The 26,314-nt window shown below is 40.8% G+C and overlaps 1 protein-coding gene across 2 annotated transcripts in view; it reads left to right on the forward strand.

Annotated features, from left to right (window-relative positions):
* Nucleotides 1-17,892: 17,892 nt before the first annotated feature.
* DNAJC6 (DnaJ heat shock protein family (Hsp40) member C6) overlaps nt 17,893-26,314 on the forward strand; it is a gene marked incomplete at its 5' end in the record, with an annotated part of 46,236 nt that continues 37,814 nt past the window's right edge. For both annotated transcript variants that reach the window (XM_083357829.1, XM_083357830.1), the window contains one exon: nt 17,893-18,115. In XM_083357829.1, coding sequence (XP_083213955.1) covers nt 17,893-18,115 — 223 coding nt within the window. The remainder of the gene's footprint in view (nt 18,116-26,314) is intronic.

Raw genomic sequence — 26,314 nt, forward strand, 5'->3', positions numbered from 1 at the left:
TTGCCTGCCAGCCCCGAGAGAGCCCCGTGCGAGCACCTTGCCGGCCGCTGAACCCTGCCTTTTGAGCAGGAGCGGCTGTCAAGCACCGGGCTTGACAATCAACCAAGGGTGGGGATCCATGCAGCGACCGCTCGTTGTTCCGATGATCAGCTAGGAGGCTGAGACTCCGGATTTAAGCCGCCGACCAGAGGAGAACACCACTGATCAGCTGGGAGACTGGGACTTCGTATCTGATGCCGCAGGCCAGCTGGAAGTCCCAGTGGTTGGCCCCAACACCGCTGAACAGCCGGGAGTGTCGGCAACCTTCTCCTGGGGCTGACAGCTGGGAGCCCAGGGCTTGACAGCCGCTCCTGCTCAAAAGCACCGACGCTCCGAGCTGACTGGTGGTCACAAGAGAAGGTTGCCGACACTCCCGGCTGTTCAGCGGTGTTGGGGCCGCCCGCTGGTACTTCCAGCTGGCCTGTGGCATCGGATCCGGAGTCTCAGCCTCCCAGCTGATCAGCGGTGTTCTCTGGTCGGCGGCTCAAATCTGGAGTCTCAGCCAGGCAGGAGCCCGGGATCAGCATTTCTGAGCACGACTTCTGAGTGCAGCTCAGCTGATTCTGGGCTCCTGCCTGGCTCATTTAGCAAGCAGCCTCTTTTCCGCAAGCAAGTGAGCCAGGCGGAAGCCCGGGATCAGCTGAGTCGCGCTCAGAAATCGCGCTCAGAAACACTGATCCCGCGCTGCTGCCCAGCTCATTTAGCAAGCAGCCTCTTTTCCGCAACAAGTGAGCTGGACAGGAGTCCAGCCGACACCGGCGCTTGTGGCTTTTGTGCAGCGCAGACCCGAGGGCTGCTTCATTCCCACTCGGCCTCTCACAGGACAAGGGCTGCCTGCACTGGTGCGAAATGCGGCACTTCTTTTTCTGCAGTGGAGGAGTGCAGGCGTCGCTTGGGAAAGACACTGCATGACGCGCCTTTGCAGTGGGTTTCCCCTTTTGTTATATATTGGACGTTTGAAAGGCAAGCTGCTCCCGGGGCGTAAAAGTAGAATCCAAATGGTGAGAGTGACGCAGCTCTCCGACTCTCTGCTTCAGGCTAAAACAGTCTCAAAGTTGGGCCCAGAGATTGCTTGGCCCGAAGGTAGTGCGACTTGGTGGCAATGCGGGTTTGTTTCCTTTGGAGGAGGGAGAAAAGCGTCGCTCTCTTCCTTCGGGCGGGTGCAAACGTAACTTAAGAACGGTAGCAATGCGGCCAGAAATGGGTATCTCTTGACAGTGCTGGGGAGAGCTATGGGAAGAATGATGTACACGTAGAGCAGGGGTGTCAAACTCAATTTCATTGAGGGCTGCATCAGCATTGCAGTTACCCTCAGGGGGCTGGGTGGGTGTGGCTTGGGTGGGCATGGCCTACTGGGTGGGCGTGGCTAAAGTGCGTATGGCCTACTGGGTGGGCGTGGCCAGCTCTACATCGTTCGCATCAAGGGTGCCTATGGGGGCCTGGGCAGGAGTGGGACAGATCTGAGGGTCTCTGGCAGAAGGAGGGTCTCTGGGCCAGGGCCAAGGCAGCGGGGGCCGTTCCCTCACTGTTTCCAGGATGGCTTCGCGGGCCACATGAAACCACTTCGCGGACCGGATCTGGCCCCCAGGCCTTGTGTTTGACATGTCTGACGTAGAGGATTGGGGAACCTGGCTCAAACGCTGGTCTCCGGTAAGGGAAAAATGACTGGGAAAAGTAGCCAGTTCGTAATGTACGTGCCTGAAAACAGGAGGTGAACCAGTGACATCCCCCCCTGCCTGTGTGCGTGCGCAGAGGCTGAGGCGCACGCGCTCTCCTCTGCCTTTGTGCTTGCACGGGCATGGCCGTGATATCAGTGGTTTTACTTTGCCCGGCCGCTCTGTGTGGATGAGAATGCGCCGCTACCTGCCAAAACCAGGCTGAGATCTGGGCGGCATAGCACAGGACAATGGGAGGGAGGGAGAGAAGGAAGGAAGGAAGGGACAAAGAGGGAGAGAAGGAAAGGAAAGAAAGAAGGAAGGAAGGGACAATGGGAGAGAGGGAAGGCACCCATCCCAGTCCCACTCTCCTCCACCAGAGACCCACGGATCCCCCCCCCACAGGCACCCCACAATCTGAGTGATGAGCTGGCCATTGATCACATGACCCTGGGACGCTGAATGTTATAAGTATGAATCAGTTGCCAAGCATCCGAATGTAAATCACATGACCCTGGGGATGCTGCAACAGTCATAAGTGTGAAAAATGGTCATAATTCACTTTTCAGTGCCATTGTAACTTCAAGCAGTCACTACTAAGCAAATTGTTGTAAGTCGAGGACTACTTGTACTTTATCATTTTTTTCCTTTTTTTTTTTTTTTTGGTCAAGTTTTTGACACCTTGCTGGGTGACTGGTGGTACTCGGATATTGCCTTATCCTAAAAGTGGTACAATGGGTGAAAAGGTTGAAAAGCCCTGCTATAATAGACAGATCTCCCAATTCAAGTGGTCCTCGACTTAAAACAGTTCGGTTGGTGACCCATTTGAAATTACAACAGCACTGAAAAAATTCATTTATGACTGTTCTTTACACTTATGGCCATTGCAGCATCCTCATGGTCAAGTGATAAAAATTCAGATGCTTGGCAACTTGGCTCGTGTTTATGATCGTTGCTGTGTCTCAAGATCATGTGATCACCTTTTTGTGACCTTCTGGCAAGCAAAGTCAATGGAGAAGCCAGATTACAATTTAACTGCATTACTAACTTAACTGCAGTGATTCACTTAACAACAACAAGAAAGATCATAAAACGGGGCAAAACTCCCTTAACAAATATCTCATTTAGCAACATAAATTTTGGGCTCAATTGTAGTTGTAAGTTGAGGACTAGCCGTGAATGACAAGGATGTGAAAGTACGTGAATGACCAGGAAATATCCATATAATCAATGATGTGGTCTTTTCAAAAGCTGAAAAGATCTCAAATTAACCTTAGAAACTTTCTATAATCAAACAGAATTGACTTCACCTCTGTCTGTAGTACTTCACAGAACACTATGTATCTGCAATTTTTTTTAAAAAAAATGGAGCTGAAATTTTTTTATTTCTTCACCATGTAAAAAAACCTTTCATTTTGTAGTATTTATCAGACTATCAATGCTTTATTGAGGGTACCCACATGTAATAAGAGAGAATTTTCAGTATAAATAATTGTATGCTTTTCCTGCCATAAGCAAGAATAATGTAACGCTTTAATGCTACAAATACTTTAATTTTTTTTTACTGATTTGGAAGATGCATAGAAAACCTAACTCTTTTTCTCTGCTAGGCTATACTTTCATATTGTTGCTAAATATGCTAGTTATTTTTTAGACTCAAGTAAATTTTAATATATATTGGAATAGTTTTAGGAGAAAATGACTGAAAATAGCATCATGATTTCTAAATCACAACTCAGCATAAATGAAAATTTGATCAAACTTGACACAGCAAAGCCTTAGGACTCCTTTTCCTTCATCTGACATTCTTGTTGAGATTAATTAAATAAGCCAATTATCATTTTCTTCTTAAATGAACAAGCGAAATAGCATCTACTGAAATGAACTGAGAAAATCTTTGACTCCAGATCCTGTTCCATGCCAGATTTTATTAAATATGTTATGTCTTTTTGCATCCCATTCTTCGTCTGATTCTCTATAATACAAAGTATAACCCAGGACTGTGCATCCTTCCCTATAAATTAGCATCACATCACTACCCTGGACGGAGAAATGCAGCCTTTGTGACCTATGACTGGCTGTGAATGACAAATCAAAAGTCAGCATTTTAGAAATCAGCTGGGTTTTTCTTTTTCCCCCCAACTGAACTGCAGCAAGGAGAGGAAAGGGAGCATGAAAAAGTCAGAAAATAAAGGTAAGGAAAAGCTAGAACTGGGAACATATCTGATGTTACAAATAAATGCCTGAATATATGTATTGGATTAGAGTGTTTGCTGTTCGTTCTGCTGAGTAACCTTTTTTAAAATGGCATTTTAGAATTCTACATCTTGAAAACAAAACAAGCCTTGTTTAGAAATAAATGCAGTTATATAATATATAGCAGAGAATAGGCTGTGCATGGTATCTTACCCCAAATCTTCGTATTTGCTATTTTGATAGACAGATTAATACCATTTATTATCTATTTTTACATAACTATGGAAAAAATATGTTACTGAAGCTGTCTTCGATCTGTTTGTTTGTACTTTAATGCTATCTTATTACTACCAGCCAAGAATAATTGCATGGCTTGAAGTTTAAATAGTAACAACAGCATCTGATCTGCAGGAGATACTTCTCTTCCCTTTAAAAGAAAACACAAATGATAAAAAATGCTAAGGTTTTTTTTTAAAATATATTATGTCCGAATCATTTTTTATAATTGAATCAGTGAGATATTTTCTGAGATCAAGCATCTCTTTACAAAGTATATCCTTAATTCCAAATCATAGATAATTGCAGAATGCAACCTACATTAATCCAGCTCTGAAATTCACAGCTGCTCAAAAAAAGTGAAGGAAGGCTGCTTAGCAGAATGTATGCAGTGGTGTGAAACAACAGTTCTAAGGGCTAGATGGCTGTTCCCAGATTTGGTTAGGAAGAGCTGGGCCTTTGCTGCAAGGCTTCCTATTTACAAAATTTAAATATTCCTCTAGCAAGCAAAGAAATGAATCATATCAATCGAGATAGTCAAGGCCTCCATCTTCTCGTGTTCCTTAAAGGGGAAAAGGGCTGTGAATCTCAATCCCAGCTTCATTTTCCTGATAAAAGCTCTGTCATTCTGCTAATTTAAAGGCTGCCAATAGCAGCTTGAAGACAGTCAGAGATATGCTATATTTAGCCAACTGTGTTTCTTTTGTGTGTGTGTGTGTGTGTGTGTGTGCAGAGGTGGCAAGATGTGCCACACAGCTGAGACAGCCCGTATTTATAAATCTCTTTAATGAGGAACTCTAGCATTTTGCCCTTGATGCTTGTTTGTTTTCCTGCATGCCAATGGATATGCAAGCAAATTGCTGACCCTTTCTGTGCAGAGCTTTTAGCCAGCTGAAAATTAATCCTCAGAATAACAAGAAGGCCTATATATCATCTGCTGTGTGAATCTACCAGCAATTTCCCCCTCCCTCCCTCCCTCTTTTTTTAAAGGAGATATCTTCAGTCGTTTGTCACGGTTAAATAATCTCCAAAATGATTCTTGGCTTGGGATGGAAAAAATAAATTTGAAAGTGTGAGTTGAAGGAAATATCTCTGGTGATGATCTGAATATAGGTAAGGGAAGGAGTGCAAATGATTTTTCTGTCAGAGAGCTATCCAATGTTGTGCCCTCAAACGTATCGGGACTGCATCTCCTCAGGAGCGTGCCAGGCTGGAGGGGGCTGAGACAGATATTGCAGGATAGCTTGGCTGCCCATTTGAGCAGAATTGCACCACAATTCCACCTTTCTCTCTCTCAGGGTAATAGTCTCTCTACCTGGCATAATAATCACAGTAACCAGGCCAGTGGAGAGGGCTGCTTAAAGAGTTAGTACTGGCAGCCAAATCAAATGGCAGTGTTTTTCTGGAGCTGTACCATTTTAGTTGCCAGGGGTGCCGTATTTGAAGATTCCTTCCCAAATTCTGAATCCTTTCTGCCTGTACAAAACCATGGCGTATTCAGAGAATACCTAATGGTGGTGACTTCATCTCCCTTTGCTCTGCTCGTATATTTTCATTTATAAGGCTCATTTTCTCTTGTGATTTTTCGACAAGGATTCCGATGCAGCATACTCACCCTCCCACCTGTAGTGGTGTAACTAACTCGATGGTATACATAAAGGTAAATGCTGAACTTCTCCCTGTAGTTTTCCTGGCAAAAATACAGAAGATTAACAAGGATCTTTCCTCAGTTTATCAACTTTGGATGTTTCTTCAGTTTATAGCCTTGGAATTCCATCTTTGTCACTCCTTCAAGTTAACCAAGTAGGACAATGCTTGCTTAGCTTTTCCTGATCATTTCAAAGTCAACCAGGTACTACTTTTCTACCTGGCTATTGATTGTGGTAACCAACCTAGCTCTTTTTTGGGATCTCCAGGGAATCTTCCTTTCTGGAAAGGTAAAATAGTATTTGTGTGTGTGTGTGTGGGGGGGTCATTCTCTCCCTAGCATGGCATATGACTCATGGCTGGTTTAACAGAAACTTTCCTAGGAATCTGGGAGGTGAGTCATTTGCTTAAGCCATCTGGCTACATTACATAAACCTATTCCTTTTTATGGATGCCTTTGACAAGATAATTTTTTCCCTGCCTTTTGTTAGGGTCAGAAGATACAATACGGTTGTAAGACTTGTGTTGCACAATTAATTAATTAATGAAGAATACGCATGAAGAAAGATGACATATGGAGTAAACGCACCTAGGATTGCATGATTGGTATATGATGCTGGATTATCTGAACTTCAAGTTGCATTTAGCCCCATAATTCTTTAGGGAAGCCACTAACAGATGCTATTAATAACTTATAGTAGCAAATGACAGATACATTTTACTCCTTCCTTTTACTCCTCTAAGTCTTTTAGATAATTATGCATTATATTGTCTCTCAGTTTACCCTTCTGCAGGCTAAATATATATACAGTTTTTAAAATCATTCTTGATAGAACTTTGTTTCCAACCTTTCAAAACATTGATAGTCTTTCCTCTGAACTTATTATGGTGGTCGGTTGCAGAGTCCAGTTTAGACTGGATTTGACAATTATTTGATTTTTATCCTGCCTTTATTATTGTTTATAAATAACTCATGGCGGCAAAAGTACAGAATACTTCCTCCTTCTATTTTCCCTACAACAAACTATTGTAGATGAGGTGGGTTGGGTTGAGTGAGAGTGACTTGCCCAAGGTCACCCAGCCTGCTTTCATCCCAAGGCAGGACTGGAACTCATAGTCTCCCGGTTCCTAGGTCAGCATCGTAACCACTAGATCAGGGGTTCCCAACCGGGGGTGCTCACACCCCCTGGAGGTGCGAGATGATATTCCAGGGGGTGCGAAAAACTTGGGTTTTCAAAATGATAGTGTATATGCATAATTCGTTCCCGTTATTTCGAACTTTTGTAAGGGGTGCGAGAATATATCAGAAGCGTTCTAGGGGTACGGGGTATAGAAAAGGTTGGGAGCCGCTGCACTAGACCAAACTGGCTCTCTTATTCCAGTTTGTCAGTGTGCTTTTTAAGTTGCAATATTCCAAGTGGGACTTGGCCAAGGCAGAATAATAATATGTGATCAGCGTACTGTGTCAAGTCTACTTCCTGTGATCTGGATTCTATGTTCCTGTTAATACAGTTAATAGATCCCCAAAATAGCATCTGCCTTTTCGCAGCTGCATCACACCACTGTCTTATGTTCAACTTGTGATTTATTAGAACACTCAAATCTTTTTCACCTGTACCTCTGCAAAGCCAGGTCTCCCCCATCTAATATTTGTTTCCTTCATGTTTTTCTCCCCAGATGCAAGGTTTCATCCATCTCCCTGGTAAATAACATATCCTTTTCAGCCCATTGTTCAAGCCTGTCTAGATCTTTCTAAAACTTGTCTTTCTCTTCTGAAGTGCTAGCCACTCCTCCTATGTTTGAATCATCTGCAGATTCGATAATCACCTCCTTAATCACTTCATTCAGGTCATTAATTTGTCTGAAATGGTATAGGGCAGGGGTGTCAAACTCAATTTCATTGAGGGCCGCATCAGCATTAAGATTGCCCTGGGGAGGATGGGGGGGCGTGGCCAGGGTGGGCGCGGCCTACTGGATGGGCATGGCTGGAGTGCGTATGGCCTACTGGGTGGGCATGGCCAACTCTACATCATTCGTATCAAGGATGCCTATGGGGGCCTGGGCAGGAGTGGGACAGATCTGAGGGTCTCTGTCAGAAGGAGATGGGACCGGGGCAAATGCCAAGGCAAGAAACAGCTGGGGAAGTGTCATCCTTTGTGAGGAATGAAGAAATGCACCATCGCCTGGAAGTGGCCAGCACATGGCCCTCGCCTACTTCACATATCCGACGGTGTGCTCTGGGGGAGGGGATGCCACGAGCAGTGTGAGAATCAATATTACCTGTGCAATACTGCCCAGCCCACAGCCTGCCCGGTTTTGGCAGGCAGCGGGGCGCTCTTCTCACTGTGCTGAGAGGCTGAGCCAGGTGGCACGAATCTGAAGAGAAGCGCAACGTTGCCCAGCCCCTAGCCTGCCCAAAGTAGGCAGGGCCATGTGCTGGCCACTTCCAGGTGATGGTGCATTTCTTCATTCCTCACAAAGGGTGATACCTCCCCAGCGTGCGCCCAGGGGGCAGTTCCGACGTGGCATGGGCCGGTCCCTCGCTGTTTCCAGACGGCCTTATGGAGCTAAGACTGAATGTATTTCAGCATAGATGACCACCATGAAACTGTACATTAGCTCCTGGCCAGCCGGGGCCAAGGCAGCAGGGCCGTTCCCTCACTGTTTCCAGGATGGCTTCACAGGCCACATGAAACCACTTTGCGGGCCGAATCCGGGCCCCGGGCCTTGTGTTTGACATGTTTGGTATAGGGTTTCCTGCCTGTGCAGGGGGTTAGACTAGAAGACCTCCAAAGTGCCTTCCTATTCTGTTATTCTGTTAATAAAAATGACAAATAGCACTGGGCATTGCACTTAATCTCTCTCTCTCTCTCTATCTGTTTAGCTGCACCTGCCTCTCAGAAATTATAAGATTGCTTTCTAATGTGATATGATTAGTTTTCTCCATTCTTTCTGATAGTTTACAATCACATCCATATAATAGTTTTATCAACAATCTAAACTTATATTCTACTATATTGTTTTGCTTAGTTCAAAGTACATTATATCCATGGGATTCCTCAGGCCATGATGGCATCAGGTCCTGGGGAATGCACAGTTAGTTAGCTAGTTAGTTAATTAATTAATTAATATAGCTACTCAACTCATTCTCAGTGACTCCAAGTACAAAAGGTAAAACCCCAGTACAAAAGCCAATAGCAGACCAGCAACAACAATTAGACTGGCCACTTGATGGGCTTCCTATTATTCTGAGCAGAACCATATCTTCAGCGCCTTGCAAAAAAGTGTCAAATTGGGGGCCAATTTTATCTCTACAAGGATGATGTTCAATAGGGAGGGAGTCAAAAAGAAAAGGTTCTTTTAATTGGTTATTCAATATAATATTAAGGAGCTTAAACCTGAGATTGTAGACTTCTAAACTAAAATATATAACCTGTCTCTACACTTGGCTCCAGTAGTTGAAGACTGGAAGGTGACTAACATAACTTCAATTTTTAAGAAGGGCTCTCTGAGAAATCCAGGAAGTTATAACTTTGTCAGCTTAACTTCTCTTCCAGGGAAGATAGTGGAAATTGCTATTAAAGATAAAATTACCAAATATTTGGAGACACAGGCTTGTTTGTTTGGGACAAATCTGTGCTAACTCTTTGTTATTTGTTCTTATTTATGTATTTATTAAATTTATGTCACTCACCTCACTCTGAAAGATTCATCACCAAGCATTCACAAGTATGTTGGAGACCTTGCCTTGCCTGAACGTCAGGACTGTAACTTTTCAGGCTGTTCCCCATTTTTTTAAGAATAGGGACAAAATCGTCTTCCCTCTGCTTTTCTGAAACCTTGCTTTGCATTGGATATGTTGGCTGCCTTGAGTTGTTTGTAAAAATAATAAAGATAGGATACAAATAAATAAGTAAGTAAGTACTAAGTTCTCAAATACTGCTGTTAAAAATTCTGTGATTCCCTTTGCTGGTTCTTTCACTTCCTTTTGATGTACTAGTCTGTACAGTTTTTGATAATTGCCTTATATCATTTTTTTATTGCGCATCACTTTACAAGTCTCTCTTTCTTTGCAGCCTTTTAGAAAGCTACATCTTCGGTACTTCACAAGATTTCCCATCCTTTCTAGACATGTCTCTCCTTCAGGATTTCTAGTTGACCTATCTTCTGCTGGAGTTCACTAAGATCTATTTTTTAAATTCTAATGTACAAGTTTGATTCTTCTCTTGATTCGAAGATAACATGCTCATGCTTCCTCAAGATTCCAATCACTTTCACTTCTTCAACCAATTCCTCCTTGTTGCTAAAAATTAGGTCAGATAGCAGATTACTTTCTTTGGTTATTCCATTTTCTGCCAAATGAAATTGTTAGCAAGAGTAGACAGGAATTTGTTGGGTCTCTTTGTTGTTTGATTTCCAGTCTATGTCCAGAGCCATTGAATCGTCTATTCACATGCCCCTTTTAACGCATATGATCTGATGCAGAAAAAAGCCTTACCTATACTTTCTGTTGATCTTGCGATCAATAATAAGCTCTCAAGATGCAATCATTTTTGTTTCTCTTTTCTTTCACCCTAACACTTTCAATAGGGTTGTTCTTTGAGTCATGCTTTTTTAACATCCCTTTCTCCTGAACTGTTCCTGTTGTATGAATTGTGTAACCTTCCAGGGTTATATTCTGATCATGTGGGTCAACCCAGCAAATTTTTGTTATTTTCCCCATCTATCATGATGTTTAAAAACAATAGTCTTATCTTGTTAGCAGGAGCCTTCTTTTTTATCCACTTGGTGTAATAACGGAACACAATGAGAGACAGTTTGATGTAGTGGTTAAGGTACTGGCCTAGAAACCATGAATTTTAGTCCTTCCTGCCTTCCACTCACTCACTCTCAACCCAATCCATTTCACAGGGTCATTGTGAGGAAAATAGAAGAAGGAAAGGGTATTATGCATGTTTGCCACCTTGAATTACTTATAAAGGTAATAAAGGTCGAATTAAAAAAAAACAGATCAATCAATCAAAGTCTATAGTATAATCACTTGGCTGACATATTTTCCCCAGCTCTTCTGCCAGAATGTCTCTGTTGTTCTTACAACTTGCAGCGGACATTCTTGTGGTTTCTGCTTGGGCTGAAAACTGCATCACATGTAGGTTGGACAGGAGATCTTTGATGATATATTTATTTATTTTTAATTCCATTTATATCCCGCCCTTCTCCGAAGACTCAGGGCGGCTTACAAGCTTAGCAGTAGCCTTCATTCTATGTATATGCCTGCTTATTAGGGCTTTCACACACACCCCAAGTGGCATTATTACAAAGTCAGCTTAATTGCCCCCAACAATCTGGGTCCTCATTTTACCTACCTCGGAAGGATGGAAGGCTGAGTCAACCTTGAGCCTGGTGGGACGCGAACCTGCACTAATTGCAGGCAGCTGGTGTAACTTAAGGAGGCATTAGTAATAGTCCCGTTCTTTTGCTTTCTAGATCTGTCTTGTAACAAATATGTCTTGGGTACAAATATAACTCTGCTGATCTGTTTTTCACACTTCGTTGAGTTGGTGGTGTAAGGCTTGATTTAAATTCCTTGGTTGAGCATGTCTGACAAACGTGAGCAAATGCAGCAGTGTTATAAGACTAGGCCACAGACAATCCATTTTACGGCACGTTCTTGTGAGGAATCTAGAAGTATGTACGTGTGTAAGTATATATAGTAGAAATCAGGCTTCAGTATAAAGTTCATAAAGTGTTATGTGTACTCTTTCTCCTTTCTTTTTGTTAAAGAAATTACAATTCCACCCTTATTATTTTTATAAATAACTCAAGCAGTGAATATACCTAATACTCCTTCCTCCTCCTATTTTCCCCAGAAGAACAACCCTGTGAGTTGGATTGGGCTGAGAGAAATGAAATCCTTGTTGATGTCCGAGCTTGGTTGTTTTCTTGCAGAGGTTTCATTACCCACACTAGTTAACATCATCAGTGCTAGTCACAACCAAGCTCAGAGACCACCAAGGACCCCTCATTTCAACCCTCCAAATATTCTCACCAGTCATGTGATTCAATCGGTCTTGGGATTCAACCAGTCACAAGACCACCTGACCACCCAGGACGTATATAAATGAACCAGACGCTTCACCCCAAACCCTGCTGAAGATATTACGTACTTCGGTGATGAAACATCCAGGAGCCAAGCAGCAAGCTCGGAGGACAAACCTCTGCCTACAAATATTCTCCTTTATTAGATTCCATTTCTGCCATGCATTCATGTTCTTGGAAAGTAACTTAGCCGTAGTGCTATACTTGGAGAGGCAGTTATGTGGGATGCTGTATCTATTTACAAACTCATTTAGAGGCACTAAAACCCAGCCATCACTTTAACAAAAAATCAGTAAGAATTACTGCAGAGCAATCAGTATTCCACCCAAAACCACAATAGTTTTCAATCTTACAAAGGCATGTTCCTAAGTAAAATCCCACAATGCAATTTCCTCCAAGTAAACATATGGACCAGCCTTTCCCCAAACTGATTGGAGATAATGGAATGATAATTTATCACATCTGGAAGCCCTGCGTTGCTGAAGAATAGTTTAACGAAGAGAAGAGTGAGGGGTGACATGATAGCAGTGTTCCAATATCTCAGGGGCTGCCACAAAGAAGAGGGAGTCAAGCTATTCTCCAAAGCACCTGAAAGCAGGACAAGAAGCAATGGATGGAAACTAGTCAAGGAGAGAAGCAACCTAGAACTAAGGAGAAACTTCCTGACAGTTAGAGCAATTAACCAGTGGAACAACCTGCCTCCAGAGGTGGTGAATGCTCCAACACTGGAGGTTTTTAAGAAGAGACTGGACAGCCATTTGCCTGAAATGGTATAGGGTTTCCTGCCTGAGCAGGGGGTTGGACTAGATGACCTCCAAGATCCCTTCCAACTTCTTCTTCTTCTTCTTCTTCTTCTTCTTCTTCTTCTTCTTCTTCTTCTTCTTCTTCTTCTTCTTCTTCTTCTTCTTATTATTATTATTATTATTATTATTATTATTATTATTATTATTATTATTATTATTATTATTATTATTATTATTATGCAGAGGAGGTTCCAATAGGCTTATAAGAAAGTTATAAGAAAACCAAGGACAGGGAAAATGTTTCTAACCATAAGAAAACAGATCATTTGAAGAGGTTTTCCTCAGTGTATCCATAAATTACACATTCCCAGAATATGTGAAGAATAATAATTTGCTAATGGGTGGATGAAATGTGAAAAACCTTTAGATAATGTTTACCTAAATTATGCAGCTCTCAGTCTGTCTTGTGGCTTATCTTGTATTTTCTTGTTAGACACAGTTATACCATAATACATTGGATGAAGCACCATAAGGTCAGACATAAGTTGTCCTCCTCCCCTGCATATTTTGCCCATATTGCTCTTGCTTATTTGATAATAACAAATAGTTCCTTTTCCAAATTTAGTTAGCTTGGATTTTGGGATACTGCACATTATGCCAATATAGCAATCTTTAAAGGATAAAATAATTTGGCACCAAAATCTTTTGTTAGTTGCTGCTTCATGACAAATTTTTGAACAAAATTAATTTTTATCTATAATTTAAAAAATGAAACTAAGCTGCTAGTGCATCCTTATAAAGAGCTATAAAATTCAATAGTAGAACAAAATGGTTCCATTTAACAATTCTTTAAGAATTCATTGATTTCCACCCCCACCCCTTTCAACTTGCCTTCCTTGGTGTATTCTTTACCAAATTACGTTGTTGTGAATGAAGAGGAGAACCAGCTGTGTGATAGACAAAAATGAAATTGCACTGTAGCTTTGACAAATTTTAAACAATAGAACGGTCAGATGTAAAGGGCTTCTGTTCCTTTAATAGTTAAGAAAAAGGGACCTGCAGATAGTGTAGTTTCATGACAAGCTACACTTGGTGGGTATCATACTCTGCCTCTCTCTTTCTCTCTCAGAACTCTGGCCTCTGGAATCCTACTCTTTTTTATTTAAACTTTGCCACATTGATAAAAAAAGAAGAAAAATATTGGTTTGGCAAAACAATGAAGACACACTAAAACTGGAAGGGATATTAATAATATTGGGAAAGAATTTTAGAAGATTATAGCTGTTCGAATGAGGGGAAAGTCTGCTAGATAGCCAAAATGTGAGCTTCTCTCCCATCCGATTTTCATGGGTCTATTCATCATAGGATGCCTCAAATATGAATTGTTTTTTTTTAAAAAAAATAGTTCAGGAATACACACCAGATGCTATCAATTGATAGCTCTCACATGATAGGAAAGTAGCCTCTTCCACATTGGTGCAGTCCGCATGTGGGTTACTATTTGTAAAGTTTTGGTAAGATTAAAAGAATATGTATGAAAGACCCATTCTTCTACAAGGATAAGACACCAACCATTGAACAATTTCAAAATTGCCTCATGTTATAATAACTAAAATAGTCAGCTTTTTGGACCTCTAATTAGCTCTGCACCACTCTGTGTCACTGGGATAGATGTTAACCCAGGGGTTGGTAACTTTGGACCCTTTATGACCTGTGGACTTCAACTCCCAGAATTCTTGAGCCAGTCATGCTGGCTCAGGAATTCTGGAGTTGAAGTCCACAGGTTGTAAAGGGGCCATAGTTGCCCATCCCACTGTTAGCCAGTAATATCACTAAAAACTGTCATGCGGTTCCTTGCCCAAGATATTCAAAACAATTAAAACAAACCCTAATTCTAGTATCTACATTAATTACTGCTGAACAGATAGAATCAAATGTTTAGGTATAGTGAACCATGTCCTGAGAACCTATTTCTAGATGTGTGTTAAAAGACCATGTTTTTGTTGGTATGAAAATCATACAATACAAAGAGGCTTCTGAGCACATATAAAATATCAGATCCTGTATAAGAGTTGATTAAGGCCAGGCTTAGATTATTTTTTTCTGTTTGGATCTGCCATCTGCATTTTAAACAACTGAACTTTGAAGATTGTATGCCCTTTTAAATAATTTTTACTTGTTTCTGTTGCTAACAATATTGATAGAAATGTGGAAAGGGATTGGATTTGAGAGTGTTAACAGCTGGAAGCTCAACTGGAGAGTCTTTTAGAAGTTGGAAACAAAACTACCAGGTTATATTTTGTTAAGCTGTATCTTGGATAATTATGTTAACAACTGAGAGGCAGAAGCAAGTCTTGTCTGCAATTGTCAATAATGTGATATAAACAATTCTAAAATAGAAGATTTGAGGACTGTAATTTTCAGGGATCTCAATTCAGACTGTACATCTCATAGTACAATCTGAAGAACGGCTGCAGAACTTGGGTTTGGCTAGTCTAAAGAAAAGAAGAAATAGGGGAGACATGATAGCAGTATTTCAGTATCTGAGGGGCTGCCACAAGGCAGAGGGGGTCAGGTTGTTCACCAAGCACCAGAGGGAAGGACAAGAAACAATGGTTGGAAACTGATTAAAGAGAGAAGCAACCTGGAATTAAAGAGAAACTTCCTGATAGTGAGGACAATCAACCAGTGGAACAGCTTGCCCCCAGAAATCATGGGTGCTCCATCACTGGAAATTTTCAAGAAGAGACTGGACAGTCACCTGTCTGATACAGGTTCTTCTGCTTGAGCAGGGGGCTGGACTAGAAGACCTCCAAGGTCCTATTCTATTCTATTCTATTCTATTCTATTCTATTCTATTCTATTCTATTCTATTCTATTCTATTCTATTCTATTCTATTCTATTCTATTCTATTCTATTCTATTCTATTCTATTCTGGTCTGGTCTGGTCTGGTCTGGTCTGGTCTAGTCTAGTCTTTCAGTAACATCACTAAGGGATCTAGTCTAGTCTACTCGTCCTACTTTGACTGTCCTCCAGGATGACAGATTTGCCATAACATCTCCAATTGGAAGTCTATACTATAGAAATCTGTCAGAATAGGATTTTATACAAGATTTTAGACATGTTTATGAGAACATAAGCTGCCGGCATATCCTTTGAATACTGAAATCTGGTTGTCGTGCATTGTCATCCCTTATTTAAAAATGTTAACCTGAGGAGGGTTAGATCAAGCAAGGATAGGAAATACATACTAGTCTAGAATGTCCCAGTCCAAAATGCCAGTCAATAATATTTTGGGACATCTTTTCTCTCTCTCTTACGATCTGATGCAGAAACAGTGAATTTTTATTATGGGTATTTAAATTGTGCCTGCAGTTCGCTTGACTTCTACATTTGTAAATTCCAATAAAAACAAAACAAAGCACCTCTGAAGGTTTCCTAAACAAAACCAATTTTAATTAAATGCACTCCTAGAATTTCTAACTGCATGAATGGGCAGGACTGGAAGTGGATTAGAGATGAATTAGAACTATTATTATCAAATTTATTTGCTGCCTGTCTTGCAGTTTGAAATAACTCTGACCAGTTATAAGATATATAATTCTATACAAATCCTAGGGATATAATTTAAAGAAATCCAATTACAATTAGTGAGACAGAAGCCATCCTTGGAAGATGTACTGATTATTAGTATAAAAAGACAGCATATACAAACTTTATTGCAATGAGTTTCACTTATAAAAAAATATAGTTGCTGTAGTTGCCCAAGGTATCCTATGTAAGTTAAAGTTTGGACCTGCAGTCCAGGTAGCTGTCTCTTGCATAGACCTCTAGCATTTATTGTGTGGATGAAAATGTTGTGGCATTTTGAATGAAATCAGTATAACTAATGCAGGTGGCTTGTAAATAAGTCTTCATTAGATACCTTATTGCAGGGGTGTCAAACTGTCAGCCCCATGGGCCGGTTGCATCATACGGAGGCTGCGCCCACCCTAGCTCTAGCAATGCAAAAAAAAAAGTGCTGTGCCAAGTGATGCGGCGAGTTTGACACCTGTGCTTTATTGCATGTATTCACTGTATCTTCTATGTTTCTGGCTCTGATGATAGTGGTGAGGAAAGATTACCATCTAGATGGCAGAAAGTTGGTCAACTTCCCACTCTTTGTAGGATACAAGGATAGGGGAAGTTGGACTAAACGAAAGAACAGGGCACCAAGTGAGGTTTTGAGAATTGGTTATGTCCTATCAAATTAGTGTTGATTCTTAGTGACCACAGAGAGAAATTTTCTTCAGGTGGATCTGTCTCCAGCTTGGTCCACAGGACTTCTAGTAGTGCACTCATTGCTGCTATAATTGAATTCATCCAGTTTGGCTCATCTTCCCTATCCTTTCACCATTATTATAGATTTCATCAGAAAGCCACTGAATAATTTGTCCAAAGTATAATAATTTGAGCCTGGTCATGTGTACTTCAAGTGAAAACTCTGGGTTGATTTGTTCAGTAATTCTTTTGTTTGTCTTCTTGGCTACCAGTTTTATTTTTAAGATTCTTCTTCAACACCAACATTCAAAAGTGTAAACACCTCTTTCTATCTTGCTTCTTCAAAGTCCAATTAATGCCTCCTTAGAGCATCACAGGGGAAAAAAAACACCCCATTGCCTGCTTGATTCCGATCTTGGATTTTTGAGTGGGATGGATTCTATCCACTTCCTGCACGTGCCTGCCGCCTTTCTTGAGTCTTGGAATGTCGAATGCCTTCAATTGGGATAAAGATGATCTGCAAGGGGTGCCGCTTTGCATGCCGCTTGATCTTGCTCCTTCCAGGTCTCTAGATTAGAAGGAGCGGGATGGTGTGGAAGCCGAATTGTAGTAGAGAGCGTGCGTGCGCAGGCACGCTGGAGGCCTTCTAACATTGCTTCCGGGCATCGCTTCCTGAAAGCTGTAGGCTCTGAGACTAAAAGGGTCGGACTAGCGTCTGTAGCAGCAGGCAAGGTGTGCCTCCCAAGGCTGCTCCAATAGCTGCCAGGCAAGAGGCGGGGACGGGAGGCAAGAGGCGGGGAGGTCGCTGCCTCCACCGCCTGCGCTCACACCCAGTCAGCCAGCAAGTAAGAGCCCTGCTGGGGCTGCACAGCCCCGCTCTGGGTGTGTGGCTGCTTCCGCCTCTAGGGGAAGGTGAGCTGCTTTGCGAGTCTCCCGCCTTTATGTCCGTGGCGACTCTCTCTGTCTGACTCGCCCATGAGTCTCCTCGGGAGCTACCGGAAAAAGACCAACAATGATGGCTATGAATCTTTGCAGCTGGTGGACAGCAACGGTGACTTCTGCAGCGGCCGGGAGCGAACCGGCGGCGGCGGCAACCTCGGCAAGCAAGGGGTGATCCCGGCGGTGGTAGCAGCAGCCAGGAGCCCGGCGCGACAGCATCAGCATCAGCCGCTCGACTGCAGCACCATGGACAGCTCAGGTAGCAGGTTGACTGCCTCTGCGCGGGGAAGAGAGAGAGAGAGAGTCTCTCTGTGTGTGTTGTGTGTGTGTGTGTGGAGATGTACTTAGGGCCCAACCTTCCGGGCGAGGGCTGTGTGGGTGGAGGGGTGGCGGGGTTGGAGCGGACCTGGCCAGGCCAGCCTGCCCTCTCTTAAGGCGAGGGCCTGCTACTACAAATTTACAGAGCTTTTAAGAGCAGTTCATAAGGAAGCCTCTCCTTTCTGTCACGCTGTTCCGTGAAGTGCGGAGGGAAAAAGGACGGGCGGGGCGCAAAGGAACCCGCGCAGACCAGCGTATTGTTCTCGGGGCTGCTGCGGGTGTGCTTGTGAATAAGTGGGTGGGAGAGAGGGAAGGAGAGGCAGAGAAGACTGCTTCGGGCTATTTTGCTAAGTGTGCCTTGGTGTGAGACCAAACTCTTAGTAATGACCTCCTCAGGGAAACCCTGGAAATGGAGCAAAGGTATATTTTCAAAAGTACTTGGTATTTGGCAAGAAATCCTCTGCTTAAAAGGGGTTTTGTGTGATTGATATTTATTGAAAGAAAGAAAGAAAGTGAATGTCTGCACTGGGAAACTACATATCTATGTACAAAGCCGATGCCGCTTATACTATCTTGAAAAAGAGGGTCATTTATTTAACTGTTGGGCTCAGCACTAATATAAAGCAAGTTATATTTTATTTTATTTTGTTATCTGTAAAAGCTAACTGGCAGCCCCAGTTTTTAATTTGAATGTAGACTTGGTGAAGCTTAAAACCCAAGCAGCATGTTACTTAAAAAAAAAAAAATCCAAGTGACACACCTTTTTTTTCCTCACTGCAAAAACGAAAAGGCGTATCTGTCTTTATGGGTATGGAAAATGGTGATAGTTAGACCTATAAAAAGATGCTGTATAGCCACATATTTTATCTATTGTAAAATCTCCTAAGTAGACAGTCGGACGGTTTATAGAACTAGTAATAAGCTATTCACTGTGATGTCTAACCTCTGATCAATCTCGATTGCTGATCGATTTTATCAATAACCTGGTAGTTATTGATGAATTATCTGCTATGTTCTCAAATTGGTTGATGGGCACATTTTCTTAAATGACATGATTTCTTCAATGCCACCAAAGCTAGCACTATAGAAATATATTCATAGTTCTGTTTCATTTCTGATGAAGTCTTCCTTTTTCCTGACTAGAGAACATTTTTTGATGTATAAGCATTTTCCATCAAATGATATGCTGCTGCTACATTAAAGGGAAAAAAAAACTTCTTGGAGAGTTGAACCGGAAAGTTATCCTGGTTATATTGAGAATTTTATAGTATTCAGTTATTCTGACATAGTGCCCAATCTTGTTGAGTAGTTAGGAGTGTCTGTGAGTGTGTGTGTATGTGTGAGAGAGAGGAAGACATGGGCTTTTTCCAAATTCTCAAACTGTAGGATGTGCAATCTTTAATACTCTACAGTTGAATGAATTGCTTCATAAAACCATATTTCTCTTGGATTAGCTTCAAAGTGAGTGAGAAAGAAATAGTACTGCTTTTCAACATTTTGGCAACAAATATAAGGTTATTTCACAATGAACTGAGAAAATGCTAAAATGTTGCAAGGAAAGCCAAATCTCATGTTGCATGTATAGCATTTTAAAAGATTTGACATTATCTATATTGAAATAAATGTGTGATATACAATAGTTACTTTTAGTTTACTATTGTAAAGGAAAAGGGTATTCTGTCAGCTTTTAATGATGATTTAAATGTGTCTCTGCTTGCTAACAGTTAAGCATTACCTTCTCTTTATTTCCTTCCTCTTTGTTTGATTTAAAAAATAATAATGACAAACTAGACTTTGTAAATTCAGAAATTATGCAGACTCCACTAAATACAGATCTTGGATTGATCTGCTACTTTCAAGAAGGAAGAAGATTAAGATAATTTTTTAAAAAATCAAAATTTTACTTTGAAATGTATAGATTTTTGCTTATTTTTGTAGATCAAATTGAAAATATTGATTGAAATTTTGAATCGCAAAATGCTGTTTTGCAATTAATATACTAAATGCTTCTATGGACGTGGACAGTGATATATCTGTGTTTATTTTCGTATGTATGAGTCTGTTGTTATGATTCTTCTTGTTAAAGCTTTCCATGAAAAGGATAAAAATTACCTAATGGGTTTTAATATTCTTACTGGATCTTGTTATCTTGATTTTTTTTGGAAATCCAGAGTTGCTGACTTCAACTCTTATCAGAGTTAACAATATATCCAGGAGAATTTTTGTTTCACAACATCTGATGGGTGACAGGTTCCTAAGGATATAGAAGATGATTACCAAAGGACTGTGATAATTATTTTCTGCAAACAGTCCTCAAATATTGATCCATTTTTATTTATAAAAGTTAAACAGCTTCATTTGCAAATATTTTATAAATTTAAAAAACCTGCAACCGTGTGTAATTTTGAGTGTTTTCCCCCCTCTTATAACTACCAAGGGGAGGTGTTCCCAGAAGCTTACACTTCTGTGTGGATTTCTAATTTTAGTCATTTGGGCAATATTGGAAGACATTATTTTGTCCATTTTCTTCCCTGGAACTTCAGGAATAAGGATATCCATTGGATGTTAGCTTTCACATCCTCATCATTACATAATTATGTGTGTGGGGGTGTGTCTGTGTGCAAGCCTTTGAGTCAGTGTTGACTCCTAGTGACTGCCTGGACAAGACTGTGAAGTTTCCTTTACAAGTTTTTGAAAGTGATTTGCTATTGACGGCTTCCTAGGGCTAAGAGGCAAGAGTAAACCTCACGTCTCCCTGTTTCTAGCCTAGTTCCTTTAACCACTACGCCAAGCAGGCTCTCTGGCCATCTGTATAATGATAAAGAAGATTCCTCTGTAAGGATGGCCAATCTTTTGTGGCTAAGGATGACATTTTAGGAAGAGGCAAGGGTTGCAGATTGGGTGGAACAACCTCACATGTATTGGTGAGATGGTTTTGAGGGAGAATTGGAGATTTTTTATTTTTCATTACAGGTAGTCTTCGACTTAAAGTGACAACTGAGCCCAAAATTTCTGTTGCTGAGAAGTTGTTAAGTGAGTTGCATCCCATTTTATGACCTTTCTTGCCACAGTTGTTAAGTGTACCACTGCAGTTGTTAAGTGAGTCATTCAATGAATCTGGCTTCCCCCGTTGAGTTTGCTTGCTGGAAGCCAGCTGGGAAGGTTACAAATGGCGATCACATGACCCTGGGACAGTGCAACTGTCATAAATACACACTGGGTTTTGATCGTGTGACCATGGTTGTAAGGTTGAAAAAAAATCATAGTTTTTTTCCCCCAGGGCCTTTGTAACTTCAAACGGTCACTAAACAAGTGGTTGTAAGTTGAGGATTACCTGTATACCAAAGTATCAAACCGTTCATAATGTCAGACTATTAAGAATATGCTATTTTAACAATCATGGGTAGGGGCACTTCCAAGGGCTGCACGTAAGCCTCAAGGCATGAGTTGCCCAGACTTGCTTACTCTAGCTGTTCAATGTGTGGGAATGCCAAGGGAATGAAGGTTTGCCTTTGTATTTACCTTCATGAACGTTTTCTATGGGAATTCTACTGTTGGTAGAATTCAAAAGTAGTCATAGTGAATATGCAGAATACTAAAAAGATGTTAACGGTATGAAAATTAGCAATTTTTATTTAAAAATAGTAGCCTAGTACAGCATGTAGTAAGCATTCTACAGCTCAAATTGCTGGAGTTTTTCAGAGGTAGCTTGTGTCACTTGGGTATTCCTGCATTCATTATGCATGAATTCAATCCCCATGTTTCCAAAATTAATGTCCATGATAACAACAACAGCAAAACCCTTTTCCAGTTCTCAAGACTTATGTAAAAGCTATTATAGATTCCAGTAACATTCACACTTAATAAATATGATGACTAAGAATCATTTCTAAGATTTGTAAATTGTTCCTCATTCAAGTATTTGTTATTACAGTATAAGATTTATCACTTGAAAAGTCAGATGAGAATGCTTTCACTTTTTAAAATTATTTCCATTCATTTAGCTCCATTCTCATTTTAGAGATGTCTGTTCTGAGCTTTTCTGTAGAGTTTATAGCACTGCAATTCCAGCACTAGTACCCAATATATATGCTATTAATCTTCCATTTTATGAGGAAGCCACACATTTCCAATCACTCTTTTATTATATCTAATAATACGTTTTCTGAAAACTGAAGGCAACATAGGAGAAATAATGAAGTTGTATAAGCAAGGTATCCTCTTATGTACTGAAGTGCTTATTTCATTTTAGTATGAAAACTGAATATTTCCACTGATATCAGTGATGCAGTTCTAATGCATATTGACAAAACGCTTTATAGAATTGTTCCTCAGAAAAATCAATTCAGTATACTGATTAGATGAGATCCTAATTCACTGGATTAAATGAACCTTTTCTGATTTGTGCCCTTCAAGAATGTTGGATTTCATTAATTGACTGTGTGCCATGAAGCTGATGTCATCTCTTAGTATCATAGAGCACACTTTTGCACGCCACCATGATGATTTTTCCCCAACTTTTTAAGATTTCCCATGATGCACCCACTGCCACTGTAATTGAGTCCATCCATCTTGCAACTAGTCATTGTCTTCTTCTCTGTTCTTCTACCTTTCCCTTCAATTATGGAAAATACATTTGGCAATTAGAGGAATTACATTCCAAAATGTATTGAGAAATTTTCTAGCATTTAAGATCCACTGCATATTTACTATCTTGAGATTGTCCTTTTTATGGGGCAGGAAGACATACTGTATGGTGTCTTCATAATAATTGCTTTATTTTCAGGTATAAGATATATGGTAGCAATTCTCAGCTAACAGCTCATCAATAGGTGACTTATAATCCAATATAGTTGAAGGATACCAGGTTGGGATAAGCTGAGTTTGATCACTGTATCAGGATTTTTCAGAACAAGGAGTTCTGCTACTAAACTGCATTTCATCTAAATCATAAATCCAAAACCTTGATTCCCCTAAAGTAAGCTGCTTCTAAACTCAGTTCTTACAACTTTCTCAGTTTGCACCCAGTTTTCTGAACTCTGCTGTGAATTACATTTTAAAATCTAGACCAGGATTTGTCAAACTCAATTTCATTGAGGGCCGCATCAGCATTGCGGTTGCCCTCAGTGGGCTGGGTGGGTATGGCCAGGGTGGGCGTGGCCTACTGGGTGGGCGTGGCCAGAGTGCGTATGGCCTACTGGATGGGCGTGGCCAGCTCTACATCGTTCGCATCAAGGGTGCCTATGGGGGCCTGGGCAGGAGTGGGACAGATCTGAGGGTCTCTGGCAGGAGGGTCTCTGGGCCAGGGCCAAGGCAGTGGGGGCCGTTCCCTCACTGTTTCCAGGATGGCTTCGTGGGCCACATGAAACCACTTCGCGGGCCGCATCCGGCCCCTGGGCCTTGTGTTTGACATGTCTGATCTAGACGGAGGATTTTACATTCCTTGTTATTCTTGAAATTATGAAGACAACCTGTTCATTGTAAGGATTTAGTAAGCTTAAATACTTTGAAGTGATCTAGGATTTTTTTTTAAAGTAATGGCCCTGGAAAAAGTCTTAGTTTGAAGCATGTAATTGGAAAGAGCTAGTATTGAGAGAATGCAGTATTACAGGCTAATTTTGCCAGCTGCCAGCAGTTCAATTCTCAGTGGCTCAAGGTTGACTCAGCCTTCCATCCTTCCGAGGTCGGTAAAATGATATATATTGCCATTGCTACTGAGAAGAAGAGTGTTGTCCAAACACTCTTATCATTGAAAGTGAACATAGAAAGCATGGAAGAAGTAGCTGCTTTTAATGTCCAAGCAAATTCTCACAGGAGCAAGCTCTGCTTGGCTCCTTTTATGAAACAAACCCCCCAGTCTCTGAATTATGAACAACTCATCATATTAAACCAAACAGGTGGAATTTCAGCATTGCTTACATTTTAAATATTTCCCAGAAATATTAAGGTTACTCAAAATAGCTTAAGATCAGGAAAATTATCAGATGTTTGTATATTATCAGATGTTGGTACATTTAGCATTAGAAGAACTAATGTCGACTAACCGAAATAGTTTTCGGTGTATTAAGGTGCATTTACTTTTCTTAAAAGGCCATTTCTAGAAGTTAAAATCTCTTCTGTCATGGTGATTGTTTATGAAGAAACCAAGAGATATCTCCATATCTGTGAACACAAAAGGCAATCTCTTAGACACTATCTTTTCTGTCTGTTCTCTTGGACAATTTGAAAAGTCCATTTCTGAAGCCTCTTTGTTTCTGGAGCTGAATAACAACATCAGCTCATCCACATAGTTTTGATCATAGCAGCATTCTCATTTAGGTTCATATCACCCTTGTCTGTGTTTTCCATTATAGCAATTTACAGAGCACTTTTAAGCACAGAGCATGTTAGATTTTTCTCAGAGTTGCTCCTTTGAAAATGTGATTAAGGAAAATGCAATAGTCCATTTTGAGAAAGCATAAAGAAGAGTCAAACAAGAGCAACGTTTTAGGGAAAAGAGTGAAAGGTTAGTGAAATGCAGAATTAAAATATTCAGCACGATCACTAATCTTATTCCCCCCCCCTCTGAATAATCTTTCCAGTAAGGTGAAACAATAAAACGTTTCTGTTTCTAAACTTCTTAAATATTCATCACAAAGAATATAATTTACATTGTTTATTATAATTTTATAGTTTTTACTCCTATGTTTTTTTTCTGCTTCACTTTTATCTTTGTGGGCCATGGACAGTTTTATAATAGGAGCAGCATAGGAATTATATACAATAAATGAATAAATAAGTTAGATGGTAATTTGCCATCGCAGTTATTATAATTCTCTGGAAGAAATTCTTCATGAAAAAGCTATGGGAGTTTCAGCTTTGCTCTCTTTTGTAATGAATGCCCAAATTCAAAGATGCATCCTCAGTTGGATATTTGGATATTTCTTTCTCCTTTAGATGGGATGAGGATAAAGCTGCAGCAAGTCTCCACATTATAGTTCCACCAGAATGAGTGGCAGACTCTTGTACAGAAAAACAACAAAATGCATATTAGGGATGCGTTTTAAGGATTGGAGTTAGCAGCTGCAACTCCATATTGTGTAAATCCATGAGTGATTGATAATTATGTCCCATCAATTTGGTGTCAACTGCATAGATTTTCTTAGGATAGCCTGCCACAAGTTGGTCCTTTAGGTCTTCAATTGGCATATTCTTCATTGCTGTAATCAAATCTATCCACCTTGTTGGTGGTGATCATCCTCCCCACCCTTCTTTCATCTTTTCCAACATTATAAACCTCTCTAGAGAGCTACGTCTTTGCATAATGTGTTTAAAATATGATATACTGAGGCATGCAGCAAGCAACTTTTCCTCACGCAGTTAAACGAAGTCATATTCCTGTTCATTTGTAGTGTAGAGCAGTGGGGGAAAAATTTGTCCTGCCAAGAAAATTATCATAAAGGCTTTCATTCTGAGGTTTTTGGAGGATTTCATCTCCTTTTCTACTTGTCTTTTGACAACAACAACAAAAAATCCTCCTTCATACAAATCATTTCAAAGCCATGTCCTAGAAAGAAATCTCCCTCCAACAAAAATTGACTACAAGAGATGAAATGTTATTATTCTCATCAATGAAGCTATTGCCTTAGAGTGGTGGTTCAGTTTTAAGAGCCTTGGTGGAGCAGTGGGCTAATGCCTCCTTAAGTAACACCAGCTGCCTGCAATTAGTGCAGGTTCGCATCCCACCAGGCTCAAGGTTGACTCAGCCTTCCATCCTTCCGAGGTAGGTAAAATGAGGACCCAGATTGTTGGGGGCAATAAGCTGACTTTGTAATAATGCCGCCTGAGATGGGGCCGAAAGCCCTAATAAGCAGGCATATACATACTGTAGAATGAAGGCTATTGCTAAGCACATTGATTTGTGCTTTAAATTGTAAGCCGCCCTGAGTCTTCGGAGAAGGGCGAGATATAAATGGGATTAAAATTTAAAAAAAATTTTTCACATTCATCCAGTCAAATTTGGGCAAATAGTAAGCTATCCTTGATTTATAGAGGTAAAAAGGGGGTCTAAATATATCTCAGAACAGCATTTCTTAACTTAATTCAATTGGACGGTATTTCTTAATGTCCTGAAAAACATAGTGATTTCATTTCCTGAAAT

This window comes from Vipera ursinii, assembly GCF_947247035.1.
Source record: "Vipera ursinii genome assembly, chromosome: 3".
In the NCBI taxonomy this organism is placed as follows: Eukaryota; Metazoa; Chordata; class Lepidosauria; order Squamata; family Viperidae; genus Vipera; species Vipera ursinii.